The sequence below is a fragment of the Phodopus roborovskii genome, unplaced genomic scaffold (assembly GCF_943737965.1).
Source record: "Phodopus roborovskii unplaced genomic scaffold, PHOROB, whole genome shotgun sequence".
Taxonomy (NCBI): domain Eukaryota; kingdom Metazoa; phylum Chordata; class Mammalia; order Rodentia; family Cricetidae; genus Phodopus; species Phodopus roborovskii.
Window position 1 is genome coordinate 38,242 of NW_026126441.1, and position 14,060 is coordinate 52,301.

The following is a 14,060-nucleotide window of genomic DNA, read 5'->3' on the forward strand; positions in this document are numbered from 1 at the left end:
GTCAGAATTCTGAGCTGCCTTGGAGTGCCTGTGGCCTTGGGCAAGTTACTGTGCTCTAGTTTTCTCATCTGGAATGTGAAGATTAAACAAGTTAATGGGGCTGGAGAGATGTCTCAGCTGGTAAGAGCACTTTATGCTCCTCCAGAAGACCAAGTTTGTTTCTTAGCTCCTACACATCAGGTGACTCAGAACTGCCTGTACCTGCAGCTCCAGGGAATCTGATGGCTTATCTTGCCTCAGGACACCCACATGTTCATGGTGTACACACACACACACACAGATACCTACACGTACACAATTAAAATGGAATAAAGAAGTTAACACATGGTAAGTGCTTAGAAGCCCAGTGGTGACGCACAAATTTAGTCCCAAAGACAGGCAAATTGCTGTGAGTTCCAGGCCAGCCTGATCTACAGAGTGAGTTCCAGGACAGGCTCCAAAGCAATACAGAGAAACCCTGTCTCCAAAAAAAAAAAAAAAGTGCTTAAAAGAATGTGTAGCACATACTAAGTACCTAATAAGTACCAGGCCATATTATTAAACTTGAAATTTGTAAGTTCTGCATTATAGCCATTGGAGTCTGTGTTTAGTTAGCAATAATAAAGTATTGATTTAACCACTGTAGGCATGTTATTGCTTTACTAACTTACTTAGAATCCCTGGCAACTCTGATATAGGGATTATGATTTCCATTACATATAAGAAAACTGGGGCTAAGTAACACATTAAAGCATGATAAAGCAGGGCACGATAGTGCATGCCTGTAATTGCATTACTTAGAAGGTTGAGGCAAGAGGATTGGAAGTTTTAAGCCAGCCTGAGCTGTGTAGTGAATGTGAAGGTAGCCTGGACTACATAGTGAGGCCTTTTCTCAAATGACAGAAGACAGATGATTTCAAACAACAATAAATGGTAGGCCGAGACTTAAATTCATGCTTTACAGACTGTTGATTGCTACTGTAACTGACTGTCACTGACTGGTTTTGTGTCACTGAGCAGATAGTCTCTCTTTTTCTCTCCCTCCCTCCCTCCCTCTGTCCCCTCTCCCCCATCTTGACAGGGTCTTACTATGTAGCTCTGGCTGACCCAAACTTACTATGTAGGTCAGGCTGGCTCAAGCTTACAGGCATCTGACTGCCTCCACCTCCTGAGTGCTGGGATTAAAAGTGTGCACCACCACGCCCCTGCCCTGGCAGATGATTTCTTTAGGCTGCAGGAACTGAGCTGACTGTATTCAGAATCACCTTGTGGGGGGAATGAGTAGGCTGAAGTTAAAGTAAGGTTAAATCTTAAGGCTTGGAAATTTTAGAACATATTGTAGGAGTTACATGTAAAAAAGCCAAACTCTGTCCTAGGGGGAAGAGATGGAGACTACCATACTCACTATGCTAATAGTGTCTGTATGAACTCTTTTAGGTGCCATAACAACCCTCTTAAATAAATGTTGTTATCCTTTATTATAGATGTAGAAACAAAAGCTAAGGATGGTCAGGTGATATCCCTAAGCTAATTCAGACTTTAAACCCATTTTAGCTGACTTCAAATCCTGTTTGCTTGCTATTAAGCAATGCTGCTTTAGTGTTTGGAAAGACCACATGGAACTTCCTGACCAATATCTCATCCCTAACCCTGACCTTCATTTTTATTGAGATAGCGTCTTACTCTGAATCCTGGTCTGCTCTCAAACTTTTGATCCTTCTGCCTAGACTTCTCCAGTACTGAGATTAGAGCATGTAGGTTTTGGTTATAGGTTCTCATGTAGCTCAGGCTCTTCTTGAATTTCACTTCCAAGTGAGGGATTACCAGTGCATACTATCGTGCCTGGCTTTGGCTCTCCTAAGATTTTTGAATAAATGTATGTTCATAGTGTTAGATGGCCTTGGCCATCAGTGAACATCAATGTTGCCTCTACAGACATGATATACTAATTGTCCTCCACAAGGACTGAGGGCCTGACACTTTCAAGGAGACGATCTCATTAAGCCTGTTTTATACAAGAAAATTCTTTTAGATATGCCTTTAGAGTCTTATGGGCTTCATAAGCGACATTAGTTTCTTACTGGATATCTGTTTCTTGTTTCCTAGGCACTTTTAAATTCAATACAGATGCTGCTGAGTTCATTCCTCAGGAGAGAAAAAATTCTGGTCTAAATTGTGGGACCCAAAGAAGACTCGACTCTAATAGGATTGGCAGAAGAAATTACAGTTCCTCACCTCCCTGTCACCTTCCTAGGCAGGTCCCTTATGATGACATCTCTGCTGTTCATCAGCACAGTTACGCCTCTGGAAGCAAACCTAAGAATCAACAGGCTTTTTACCACTCATCTAATAAATCACTCAAGAACCATGGTCTTCAGAATCAGCCGTGGCAGAAACTGAGGAATGAAAAGTACCAAAGCAGAGTCAAGAAAGCGCAAGGGCTCACTGAGCAGACGTCAGATGCATCTAGTTTAGAAAGTGTGTCCAGGTCAGAGAGTGGAACAGACCCTAGGGAGCACAGCCCTTCTGAGAGCGAGAAAGATGTGGTTATTGCAGATCCCAGAGGAGCAAAACCCAAAAAGGCAGCACAGCTTGTATACAACTATGGCAGAGGACCAAAGGCCAAAGGGAAACTCAAATCCGATTGGGGTAATAGAATGAGCCCTAAGTCTGAGGATGAAAATACCAGGCCTGTGGGGGTTTCCCACACTGACTTTTCAGATGTGTCCTGTAGAAAAGCTGTAGTGGATGGATGTGTATCAAGACGCAATGAGCAGAGAAGATACCCACAGAAAAGGCCTCCCTGGGAAGTGGAGGGTGCCAGACCACGGCCAGGCAGGAACCAACCCAAACAGGAGAATCAACGACATACAAATTCAGGGCCCAAAAACAACATGCCCCCCATTCCAAAGGATAATCTCAGAGAAAGGCCAGCAAAGTCAGCCTGTGACACTGGGAATTTGACAGTTGTCAACAAGTCTTCCAGAAGGGTTGACCAAGAGAAGAATGCTGTAAGGAGACAGGACCCTCAAGTGCTCTCCCCTTTCCCCAGAGGCAAACAGACCCATGTGCTGAAGAACGTGGAAACACATACAGGTAAGTGAGCCTGGAGGGGAGGAAAGAGCACTTGGTGCTAATTTTCAAGCAGTGCACTCATATACTTAGAAACTAGGAGATAAAAAAGATAGCATAGTGAAGTCTCTACCTAAATCCAGTGCCTGCTTGGATCCTGCCACTACCCATTGCTGCCCTCATTAGTGACCTCTTACTTTTTTTTGTTTCTTTGCTTGTTTGTTGTTTGAGACTGGGTTGCAAGCTCTCTGCCACTGAGCTATATCCCCAAATCGTTATTATTCGAGTGAAACACAGTCTTTGTAAGTTACCCAGGGTAGCCTTGAACTTTCTCTATAATCTAGGCAGGGCTTGGGGACTTGTGCAGTTCCTGCCTCAACATCCTGAGTAGCTGGTATTACAAACAAGCCTGTACCACCAGGCCCATCACTTTTTTTGTTTACTTACTTTCCTCCAATAAATTATTGTGTAAGGGCTTTAAATGTAGCTAGAGATGATACAGCTATTTGGTTATTTCTCTTTTAAGTTATGATTGCAGAAGCAGACTTGGCAATTTATAGCTTATATCATCTCCTCTCTTCTTGTTTGCTCCATTGAGATGATCCTGTCTCCTGTCTTGATTCTTTTTTCAATTTATCTTTTGCTCCATCAGTGAATAATTTTTCCAAAACATATCTTGAACTCGTCATTCCTCTATCTTGGGTTCTGACACCTGTAGATTCTAGCTTTTCCTCAACAGTCCCATCTTCTGTTGCTGTACTTTCTGCCATTTTATTCCAGATTCCTTCTTATTTTGTCTATACAAACTGTTGTATGCAGTACCCTCTATCTAGAGTTCCTACCCCTTTGCTCATTGCTAAACTTTTTTGTTGTTGTTTAATTTTACTTTCAATTTGTTATATGTATGGCTGTTTCACCTGTATGTGTATCTGCACTATGTGTGCCTGATGCCCATGGAGATCAGAAAATGTCAGGCCCCCTAGAACTGAAGTTACAGCTGATTGTAAGCTAGGAATCAAACCCAAATCCTCTGGAAGAAGCATCCTGTGCTCTTACACACTGAGACCCCTTCAGGCTCCTTGTTTTTGTTTTGAGATAGGCTCTCACTTTGTAGCCCTGGCTTGCCTGGAATTTGCTATGTAGACTAGGCTGGCTTTGAACTCAGAAGTCTGACTGCCTCCTGGGTGCTAGAATTAAAGGTATGTGTGTGTGTGTGCATGCACACCTGAGTGTATGTGTGTGCGTCACTGTGTGTACCAAGAAACCCTATGAGGCCAGAAGAAATCATCAGATCCCCCTGGAACTGAAGTTACAAGTGGTCATGCCATAGGGATACTAGGAACTGAACTCAGGTTCTTAACAGGATTATTAGTACGCCACTGAGCCATCCCTTCAATGTTGAACTCCCTTTTTTTTTTTTTTTTTTCAATACTGAACTTGATATTTTATTTTTAAAATACAGCAGGTAAGAACAGACACAAACACATGCGCATGACAAGCATACTCAGAACCATTTCAATTGAAGAAAATACAGGAGGTCGATTAGAAATTTGGAAATGCATAAGACATATTACAAAATGGTTTTCCCATTCTCATGGATGCTATAGCAGTCATAACATCTTCAGTCTCTGTTTTTTGGTTTGTTTGTTTTTTGACTTAACAAGTTGTGGTATTTAAATGTTTCTGCACATATTTACATATGTGTAAATTTCATAATCAACATTAAAGACACTGTCAGTTCCAGAGTGAGGGGAGATGGAAAGAGTTTAAGGAAGAGGACTTGGAAGGTTCTGCAGTGAGGAAAAGTGATATCATTGAATTGTCATTAAAATGTGTATATATGCTGTTGGCCAGTTACTAGTTTCTTATGAGCTAGCTCTGTCTTAAATATTAGCCCATTTCTATTAATCTAAATATTTCCACGTTGTCTCATCTTACCGGAGAGGAAGCTGGCGTTCTGCTCTCTCTCCATCCTCCATCTTGAATCTCCTCCCTACTCCTTCCTCCCTTTTCCTTGTCTCCTAGTCTCATCTATCTTGCTTTCCTATTGGCCAACAGTGCTTTATTCATTAACTCCCTTTAGACAGGATCTCACTGTGCATCCCTGGCTTGCTTGGAAGTCCTATGTAGATGAAGCTGGGCTAGAACTCCCAGAGTTTCTCTGCCTTCCCAAGTGCTAGGATTAAAGGTTTGTGCTCTAGTTCCAGGAGTAAACTATGGATGTTTTAAAAGCTAATTGAGTTTCATATCTAGGGAGCCTTTTGTTATCCCTATAGTATTTATCTCTTCCAGTCCTTGACAAGAATGTGTTTTTGTATCATTTGCATACTTTTGTTTCCAAATTTATCACTTGAAACCATAATTTGTAGAGGGAAGCAGATCGAAGAGTTTGAGGCCAGCCTGGTCTACAGAGCTAGTTCCAGGACAGTCAAGACAGAGAAACCCTGTCGGAAAGGAAAGGAAAGGAAAGGAAAGGAAAGGAAAGGAAAGGAAAGGAAAGGAAAGGAAAGGAAAGGAAAGGAAAGGAAAATTGTTTCCATGACAGTGCTAAGAATCTTAGACTAGTTAAAAAGAAGATACTTTCTTCCCTTTTTTTAAGTCTCCCTATGTAACCCAGCCTCTGAGTGCTGGGATTAAAGGTGTGCACCACCCCCTGCTATGTTTGTTTGTTTCTTTATTTTTAGATGTGGGTGTCCTCTGTGTAGCCCTAGCCTGGAATTTGTTGGATAGACTAGGCTGACCTTGAACTAACAAAAATCTTTTGCTACCTCCTAGTGCTGGGACTTGAGGCATGGGCCACTACCCTTGACCTAGATATCTATCTTTCTCTTTTCTTTGTGGTATTCTTGCCTTGCATAGCTCTTAGAACAGTTGTAGTCAGCTCTTGACTATTGCACAGAATTTAGGCTGAACTAAATAATTTCCTGTAAGTACATTCTACCCTTTGGTTCTTCTGAAGAAACACAGCTTCTCTTTCCTCAGTTACCATCCTGTCCCCTTTTATGCCATTTGAAGACATTCCTTATTTTTCCCTGAGTGTGTATTTTATCAAGGCAAAGAGTACTAGCTCTGGGAAGACCGAATTTGAAGACAAACTGTGCTACTTAGCAAGACCCTCCATGTGTTTTGGGGGTGGGGGATAACTTCAGTAATAACTTTCTTCCTGTGAACCTTAACCTTAATTGGTCTACTTTTGGTTGAATGTGAGACTTTGACCTAATCAATGATGCCACTACCCGCCCCAGGCCTGTTTTTTCACTGAGCTCCTCCAACCCCACTCCTATAGTGTTATTAATTTTTGTGACCTCAAACTGAGATCTACCTGTCTTTACCTCCCTACCCCTGCTTATATCAACTTTAAGAACAGCTGCCTTGCCAGGCTGGGTTGGACAGTGGTGGTGCACACCTTTAATTCTGGTACTGAGGAGGCAGAGGCGGTGGATCTCTGTGAGTTCAAGGTCAGCATGGTCTATAGAGTGAGTTCCAGGACGGCCAAAGCTGTTACACAGAGAAACCCTGTCTCAAAAAAACAGAAACAGCCAAAAACAACAACAACAAAAACCCAAAGCAAAACCAATGCACATGAAGTAAAAATATATAAATTAAAAAAAAAAAAAAAAAGAAAGGAAGGTAAGTGAAGGTGAGCCTGAAAAGCAAGCTAGTGAACAGTGACCCACCATGGCTTCAATTCTTGTCTCTAGATTCCTGCCTTGAGTGCCTGCCCTGACTTTCTTCACAGTAAACTAAGCTGAAAGTCAAAATAAATCCTTTACTTCCCAAATTGCTGTTGGTAATGGTTTTATCACAGCCATAAAAAGCAAACTAGGACAGTTTGTTTCTGGTTTTTCTTTTTAAACTCAAGGACGACGATATTTATTAAAGTTCAAGACAAAACAAAACAGAAAACCAAGAAAGCAAGCTGTAAATCTCAGTAGATGCCTATAGAGAAGACGGAGAAAAGAATGGGTGGGGGAGGGTGCCACTTGAGCCAAGCCAGTGTGGAGGTTAGCCACTTGTCAGCAGCACAGAGGTGGGCCTCAGAGAAAGCAAAGCCTTGACCTGTTAGGAAAGGCATAGAAAGGTTGTTTTGTTTTATTTTGTTTGAAAGAGTTATTTGGTGGGTGGACCCCATTGACTTTTGGTGGGGAGTTGGGGGTTGGAGACAAGAAGTTTATTGCTATATCTGAAAAGTTTGCAGTTGATTAGCACTTCTGTGTTCTCCAGGTTATTTCAGTGGATTGTGTCCTTTCACTGACATCCTGTTCAACTAGAGTCATACAGTAAACACAGTTGTGTCTGAGAAATAATGGGGAAGCCCTAGTTTGAAAAGGCCTATGGGAACTGAGAAAGAGCCAGTGGTCAGACAGGACTTGCACTTGACATGGTCAAGTCTTGACACTGAAACCTGATAGTTTGCCAGATCAGAGCAGCTCTAGAATCCCACGACTACTATGTTTTATCATTAAACATGCTTTGATAAAACCAAAGAGAAAGTTACTGTTGCCAATGGGAGATTTTTATTTTTCTAGGACCTCTTTGGAGCTGTTTGTTATGTGGGTGCCTTCTATGTCCAAGGTACCACTCTAATAAAAGTCTTTGTTCCCTAGCAGGGTACACTCTGAATACAGTTAGATAATAAACAATATAACACATAATACATGGTTTATCAGAAGGTCTGACTGTGGCCAAGGTGCGCCTTTGAGTCTTTATCCTCCAGTCTTAGCACCAGGAGTGCTGGGATTGCAGGAATATACCGTGATGCCTGACACTATCAAGTAGCTATAAATGTTGCTGAAGAAAAATACAGTGTGGAAAAAGAATAGATTATGTTCAGGGAGTGAATTGCAACTTTTGTAAGTGTGAGAGAGGACTGTTTCATGAGGAAGTCACGTTTTGAGTAAATACTGGAGTAAATGAGGAGCTGAGCCATTCAGGTATCTAGGGCAAATCTTCTAGGCACAGTATGGAGCATAAAGTCCCCAGGCAGAAGTCTACCTGACTGTGAGAACAATAAAATCAATGGACCTGGGAGGAAGTGGGGCCACTGTGAGGATGTGCTTTTCCAGTCACAGGATGAGTACTATTAACAAGGGGCTAGGGAGATGGCTTAGCAGATAAGAGCACTGTTTACTCTTCCAGAAGGCCCAGGTCAGTTCTAGCACCCACAAACTCTGGTTCCAGGAGATCTGACACTCTCTTCTGGCCTCTGAGGTCACCAGGCATACATGTGGTGCACATGCAGGCAAAACACTCATAACCATAAAGATTATTTTGTTTGTTTGTTTGTTTTGTTTTAATTGGTAAGCTTTGACCAGAAAAGTACATATAATTTTCTGTATCCATCCCTGTACTAAAACTGGGACTTGAACCTAGCACCTCTTGATGTTAAGCAATCACTTCCTGCTGAGTTGTTTTCCTACCTCCTTTTTTTTTTTTTTTTTTTTTTTTTAATTTTGAGATATTGTCTCACTGAGTTGCCTAAGCCAGCCTTGCCTTTATTCTGTATCAGACAGGCCATAAACTTGTTATCCTCCTGCATGAGTCTGCCAAGTACCTGGAATTGCTGGCTTATGGCCACCAGGCCAGGCTTAATTTACAGTTTGTTGTTTGTATTGCTGTGGCCAAAAGTAGAAAGACTAGTAAGGAAGGCACTGTAATAATCCAGGTAAATGGAAAGCAGCTTGAACCGGAATGAGAGCAGCAGAAATTGAATTCTAGGCATATTGTACAAATTGCTGACATAATGTAGAATGTGTGAAAGCCTTTAAAAAGGACTTAGCAGTAACATGTGGGGGTTGCACAGTTGGTAGCCACCCATCAACACATCTGTATGATTTGTATCTTAGTGGCCCAACATCACTGCAACTGGATTATGAAAGAGTACTTATAAGGCAGGTGTGTGGTACATATCTGCATTCACAGCCCTCTGGAAGTTGAGGCAAGAGGACTGATGTGAGCCTGAGCCCCATAGCAAGACTGTCTCAACAGCACCAACAAAAAGCTGCTTATTAATAAACTGTAAGAATAATGGCTGGGCAGTGGTGGCACACACCTTAATCCCAGCACTTGGGGGGTGGAGGCAGGCAGATCTCTGTGAGTTGGAGACTAGCCTGGTCTACAGAGCAAGTTCCAGGAGAGCTCCAAAGCTACATAGAGAAACCATGTCACAAAAAGAATAAGAGACAGCTGAGCTGGGTATGGTAGCACTTGAGAAGTGGACACAGGAAAAAAAATGGGTTACAGACCAGCCTGGCTTACATAAGACCCTATCTCAAAAACTCTAAATAAATAAGTAAATAAATATAATCTTCAGGGTAAAAATTAAAACAGTGGTAATACTCTTAGGTCTATTCAGTACTTACTATTATTTATTTATTATTTTCTTTGTGATATTTGTTTTGTTTTTCTAGACAGGGTTTCTCTGTGTAGCTTTGAAGTCAGTCCTGGAACCGCTCCATAGACCAGACTGGCCTCCAACTCACCTACATCCCCCTGCCTCTGCTTCATGAGTGCTAGGATAAAAGGCGTGCGGCACAACTACCAAGCTGATCTGTGATGTTTGATACGTTTCATTATGTAACCCAAGCTGGTCTTGAAATCTTGAGGTCAAGTGAATCTTCTGAACCCTGAGACCACAGGCCTGTGCTACAATTCTGAATAATCTGGGTGGATTATTAATTATTAAATGCCTCCTTTCTCAGTCCTATATCAGCATCTTCTACTCATTCTTGGCCTCAAAGTCTGAATAGCCACTTTAAGTCTGTTAGGATATGCTCTCAAATGGCTTGTTTCTTTAATAACCAAAGTGAGGAATGGTTTTCTTTCTTTCTTTTTTTAATACAATTTTTAAAATTTAAATTAGAAACAATCTTGTTTTACATGTCAATCCCATTTCCCTCTCCCTCGCCTCTTCCCCTGTCCCCCATTGACCCCCTGTCTCATCCCCTTTCTGCTCCCCAGGGAGGGTGAAGCCTTCCATAGGGGCCCTCCCCCATATGTCTATGCTGAGACAGTATCCCTCTATGTGTAATGGGCTCCCAAAGTCCATTCGTACACTAGGGATAAATACTGATCCACTACCAGAGTCCCCATAGACTGCCCAGTCCTCCTAACTGACACCCACATTCAGGGGTTCTGGGTTGATCCTATGCTGGTTTCCCAGCTATCAGGCTGGGGTCTATGAGCTCCTCCTTGGAGTTTTCTGTTTCAGTTTGTTTGTTTGTTTGTTTTTTAAACAGGTTCCCTAATTGAGCAGCTAACTACAGAAAAATACGAGTGTATGGTGTGCTGTGAATTGGTTCAAGTTATAGCCCCAGTGTGGAGCTGTCAGAGCTGTTTTCACGTCTTTCATTTGAACTGCATAAAGAAATGGGCCCGGTCTCCAGCATCTCATGCAGGTCATTTATTTATGTTTCCTGGGTTGTTTTGATAAATTTGGGTTATAAAATTAGCTTTAAAATACAGGAGGTGGTGGTGCATGCCTTTAATCCCAGCACTTGGGAGGCAGAGACAGGTAGATCTCTGTGAGTTTAAGGCCAGCCTGGTCTACAAAGCAAGTTCCAGGACATCCAGAGAGCTACTCTGTATCCCAAAAAAAGAAAAGAAAAAAAAAGAAACTCCATAGCATTTTATCAGTAGGTACAATGTTACCTAATTCTCTTGTTTTATGTTGGGACTTAAGTTGTAGACCTTAAACCAGCTAAATGTAACTATGAAAATATTTAGGGTATAGTAATAAAATCAATAATTTTTAAATTGAAAATGCTAGGTTTCACTGAAATGGCAACTATAAAAAGTGTTTGTTGACTAGTGAAATGGCATAAAGGGAATGGTACTTTATATCGAGTCTGAATTTCATACACGAGAGCCACATGGTAGAAGGAGAGAACCAACTCCTGAAAGTTGCCTCTGATCCCCCAAGTGTGCCATGGCTCTCAAGTACATACACACAAAAGAAGAATGCAATTTTAAAATGATTTGAAAAAGCATTCATTACCAGGTGTAGTGGCCCACACCTTTAATCCCAGAACTTGGAAGACAAAGGTGGGTGTATTCCTGTGTGTTTGAAGCCAGCCTGTTCTGCATAGCAGTTTTCAGACTAGCCAGAGCTACTAGTAAGACTCTGCCCAGAAAAAAAACAGATCTATAGCTGGGCAGTGGTGGTTCATGCTTAGACATTTATGTAAATTGTTTAATTTATCCTCCAGGTATTAGGTTGCTTCTGCATTTCACAAATCTCTGTAGTATAATAGACCCTTCCTAAAGTATGCTAATGCCTATTGATAATGCAGAGCTTGCTGATAATATGCTCTCTGTGCTGTGACTCTTTAATTCAGGACATGTGCATTTTCCTGTATACCCAATAGTTTTTGTCCTCTTTTCAAAACTATATTCAGTTAATAATATTGATATTAGAGGTTTTGGAGCAACATGGATACCTACTTGATTCACCCTGTTAGTAAGTCTTTATAGCATGAACATAGAATTAATGAAGCAATCAGCACTGTGATTTTTAACTTTATTCAGAAGTAAAGCAATAGGACAGAATTAATACAGGACAGGGTGAGAGTTACTTAAGAGCCTAGGTCTGTTTCTTAAATGTCTGATAATACTCAGCATTTTAATTCTAATTACTTCAGTGGTGTTGATTCCTATAGATTTTTTTTTTTTTTTTTCTTTTTTCTGTTTGAGACAGTGTCTCACTAGACCAGACTAGCCTTGAACTCAGAGAGATCCTACCTCTGCCTTCCCAGTGTTTGGCCAGACTTAAAATTTTAAAATTACTGTGATGCTTTTTCAGGAGGGTGCAAAGGATTAAGCCTTAGGGCCCTGTATTGACAAAGCATGTTCTCTACTGTGGAGCTATATCCCTAACCCAGTTTATGCTGTGGAAAGAGACTGTGTTTTATTTAATATATTCTTTTCTTTGACAGATGGCCAGAGTGGTTGGAGGTGCCCTGCTTGTCAGAATGTTTCTGCACATGTTCCCAATACCTATACTTGTTTCTGTGGTAAGTTTGTGTACACACTGGAGTACTTCTTATTCATGCATTGTACCTCAGTGATCTGCAGGCCTCTTTCAGAAGTTGCTGGTAAGACTTTAAAGCTGTAAGAGGCTATAATGTTGTACTCATGCATTCCATCACCAGGTGGAGCCATGTGCCTTGGTACTCTTGGCAAACTAGAGTTGGGTCTTCTCTGTGCCAACCAGGCTTATGCTGACTCGAAGCTTGATGCTGACCTCTGGGTCTTAATGTGACACCAGAACATCAGTTGGCAGAGACAAATGTTGATGTATGCTCCCTCTCAGTGCTGGCTGCAACACCTTTGACATTTTAGATTTAAGCAGTGTAAGTAAAGTATAAGAGATCAGTCATTTGTCTTTATAACGGAAAGATTTTCTATAAACTGACAATACAAATTAACCTTGAATCTTTATATAGGATAGTTTTTCCTGTTTTTTTAATTTAAAGAGATTCTTTAACGATTCTTTTGGGAATTGTACATCATGCATCCTGATTCTGTTCACCTTCTGGTCCCCCCATATCTTCCCCTCACCCCTATGGTGTCCCCCACCCACAAAAAGAAAAATTTAAAAACAAAACTCCCCCCCCCCCCCCAAAAAAAAAAAAAAAAACCCTCTTTGGTGAGGCAGTGGTGGTGCACACCTTTAATCCCTGTACTTGGGAGGTAGAGGAAACAGGTGGGTATCTGTGAGTTCAAGTCCAGCCTGGTCTACTGAGTTCCAGAACAGCCTCCAAAGCTACAGAGAAACCCTGTCTAAAAAAACAAAACAAAAAACATATTTCTCCTTTTCCACCTCTCTAATACCTCTTCATTCCTCCTGGTGACACTGGGAGCAGTATGTCACATAGTATACCCTTTTGTTCAGTCACCTTTACCAGAAAATGTTATTACAGTGAGTCACTGGTCTGGTTCAAGGCCTCTGGTACCTGGTACACCATCCTCACTGAAACTCTTCTGGAATATCCCATAGCGGGGTGGTAGCTGAGCTGGTCATTTCCAGGCCACTGGGGCCACCTCGGCCTCAGGTGAGGGAGCAGACCCAGCACCCTATATCTGTGTCATCAGCGCCTGTTCTCCCTCACCTGTGGCTAGGGGTGCGGCCATCTCTCCCTAGAGCAGGGGTCAGCTCTCTTGCTGCAGCATCCAAGTTTCCCTGGGCCCAGCGAAGGGCAGGGCCTCTGATTTCATCAGGCAAGGTTCCTTTGGCCCCTTGAGGTGACAAGGGCCACAGACCCAGACATAGCCCTTGACAGCAGCTAGGACCCAGACGACATCCTGGCTCTGAGTGGAAGCATTGGCCACTCAGATTGGGAAGGTTCTGGTGCCAGCATGGCTTTAGCTTGTAACTCCAACCCCCAGCTTCTGTACAGTCTTTGATGGCAATATGGTATTTGAACTTTGGCACAGATCCCAGCCTCTGTAGGACAACAGACCCAGGTGTGGTCCTTGGCAACAGCTGTATCTGGATGTCACCATTGCCTCAGGTGGCAGTACATGCCACTCAGGATGGCATGGGCCCAGAGGTAGTGTGGCCCTTGGGCACCAACATAGTCCCAGACCTCAGATGTCTGCATGGGTTCAATGATAACAGGAGCCTCTGACAACAGCATAGACCCTGGCTGCAATAGGACCTCGTACTCAGACATGGCACTCAGCTGCAGCTCTGGTCTAGACATCATCATAATGAATAGCAGCACAGGCCACACAGGTCTGCCTGCCCCTTGGACACTATCATGGACTTAGGACTCAACCCTGAATATCCACACAGCCCTTGATGGCAACAGGAACCACATATGTCCACCCAGACTCTGGTTGCTTTAGGGCCAGGGACCCAGACAGCAGCCTGGGCCCAGATGACACAAAGTTTCCTGGTTTGGTTTGTTTGTTTTAAAATAGATTCTCACTGTATAGTTCTGGCTGGCCTGGAACTTACTATGTAGACTAGGCTGGACTTGAACTCACCTGCCTTTGCCTTCTAAATG

At 42.4% G+C, this 14,060-nt stretch overlaps 1 protein-coding gene across 1 annotated transcript in view; it reads left to right on the forward strand.

The window, feature by feature from the left end:
* The window catches only part of Nfx1 (nuclear transcription factor, X-box binding 1), a 67,220-nt gene that overhangs the window by 3,091 nt on the left and 50,069 nt on the right, over positions 1 to 14,060 (forward strand). Inside the window, exons 2-4 of the mRNA XM_051187552.1 lie at positions 2,086 to 3,075; positions 10,290 to 10,448; positions 11,985 to 12,062. Coding sequence (XP_051043509.1) covers positions 2,086 to 3,075; positions 10,290 to 10,448; positions 11,985 to 12,062 — 1,227 coding nt within the window. The remainder of the gene's footprint in view (positions 1 to 2,085; positions 3,076 to 10,289; positions 10,449 to 11,984; positions 12,063 to 14,060) is intronic.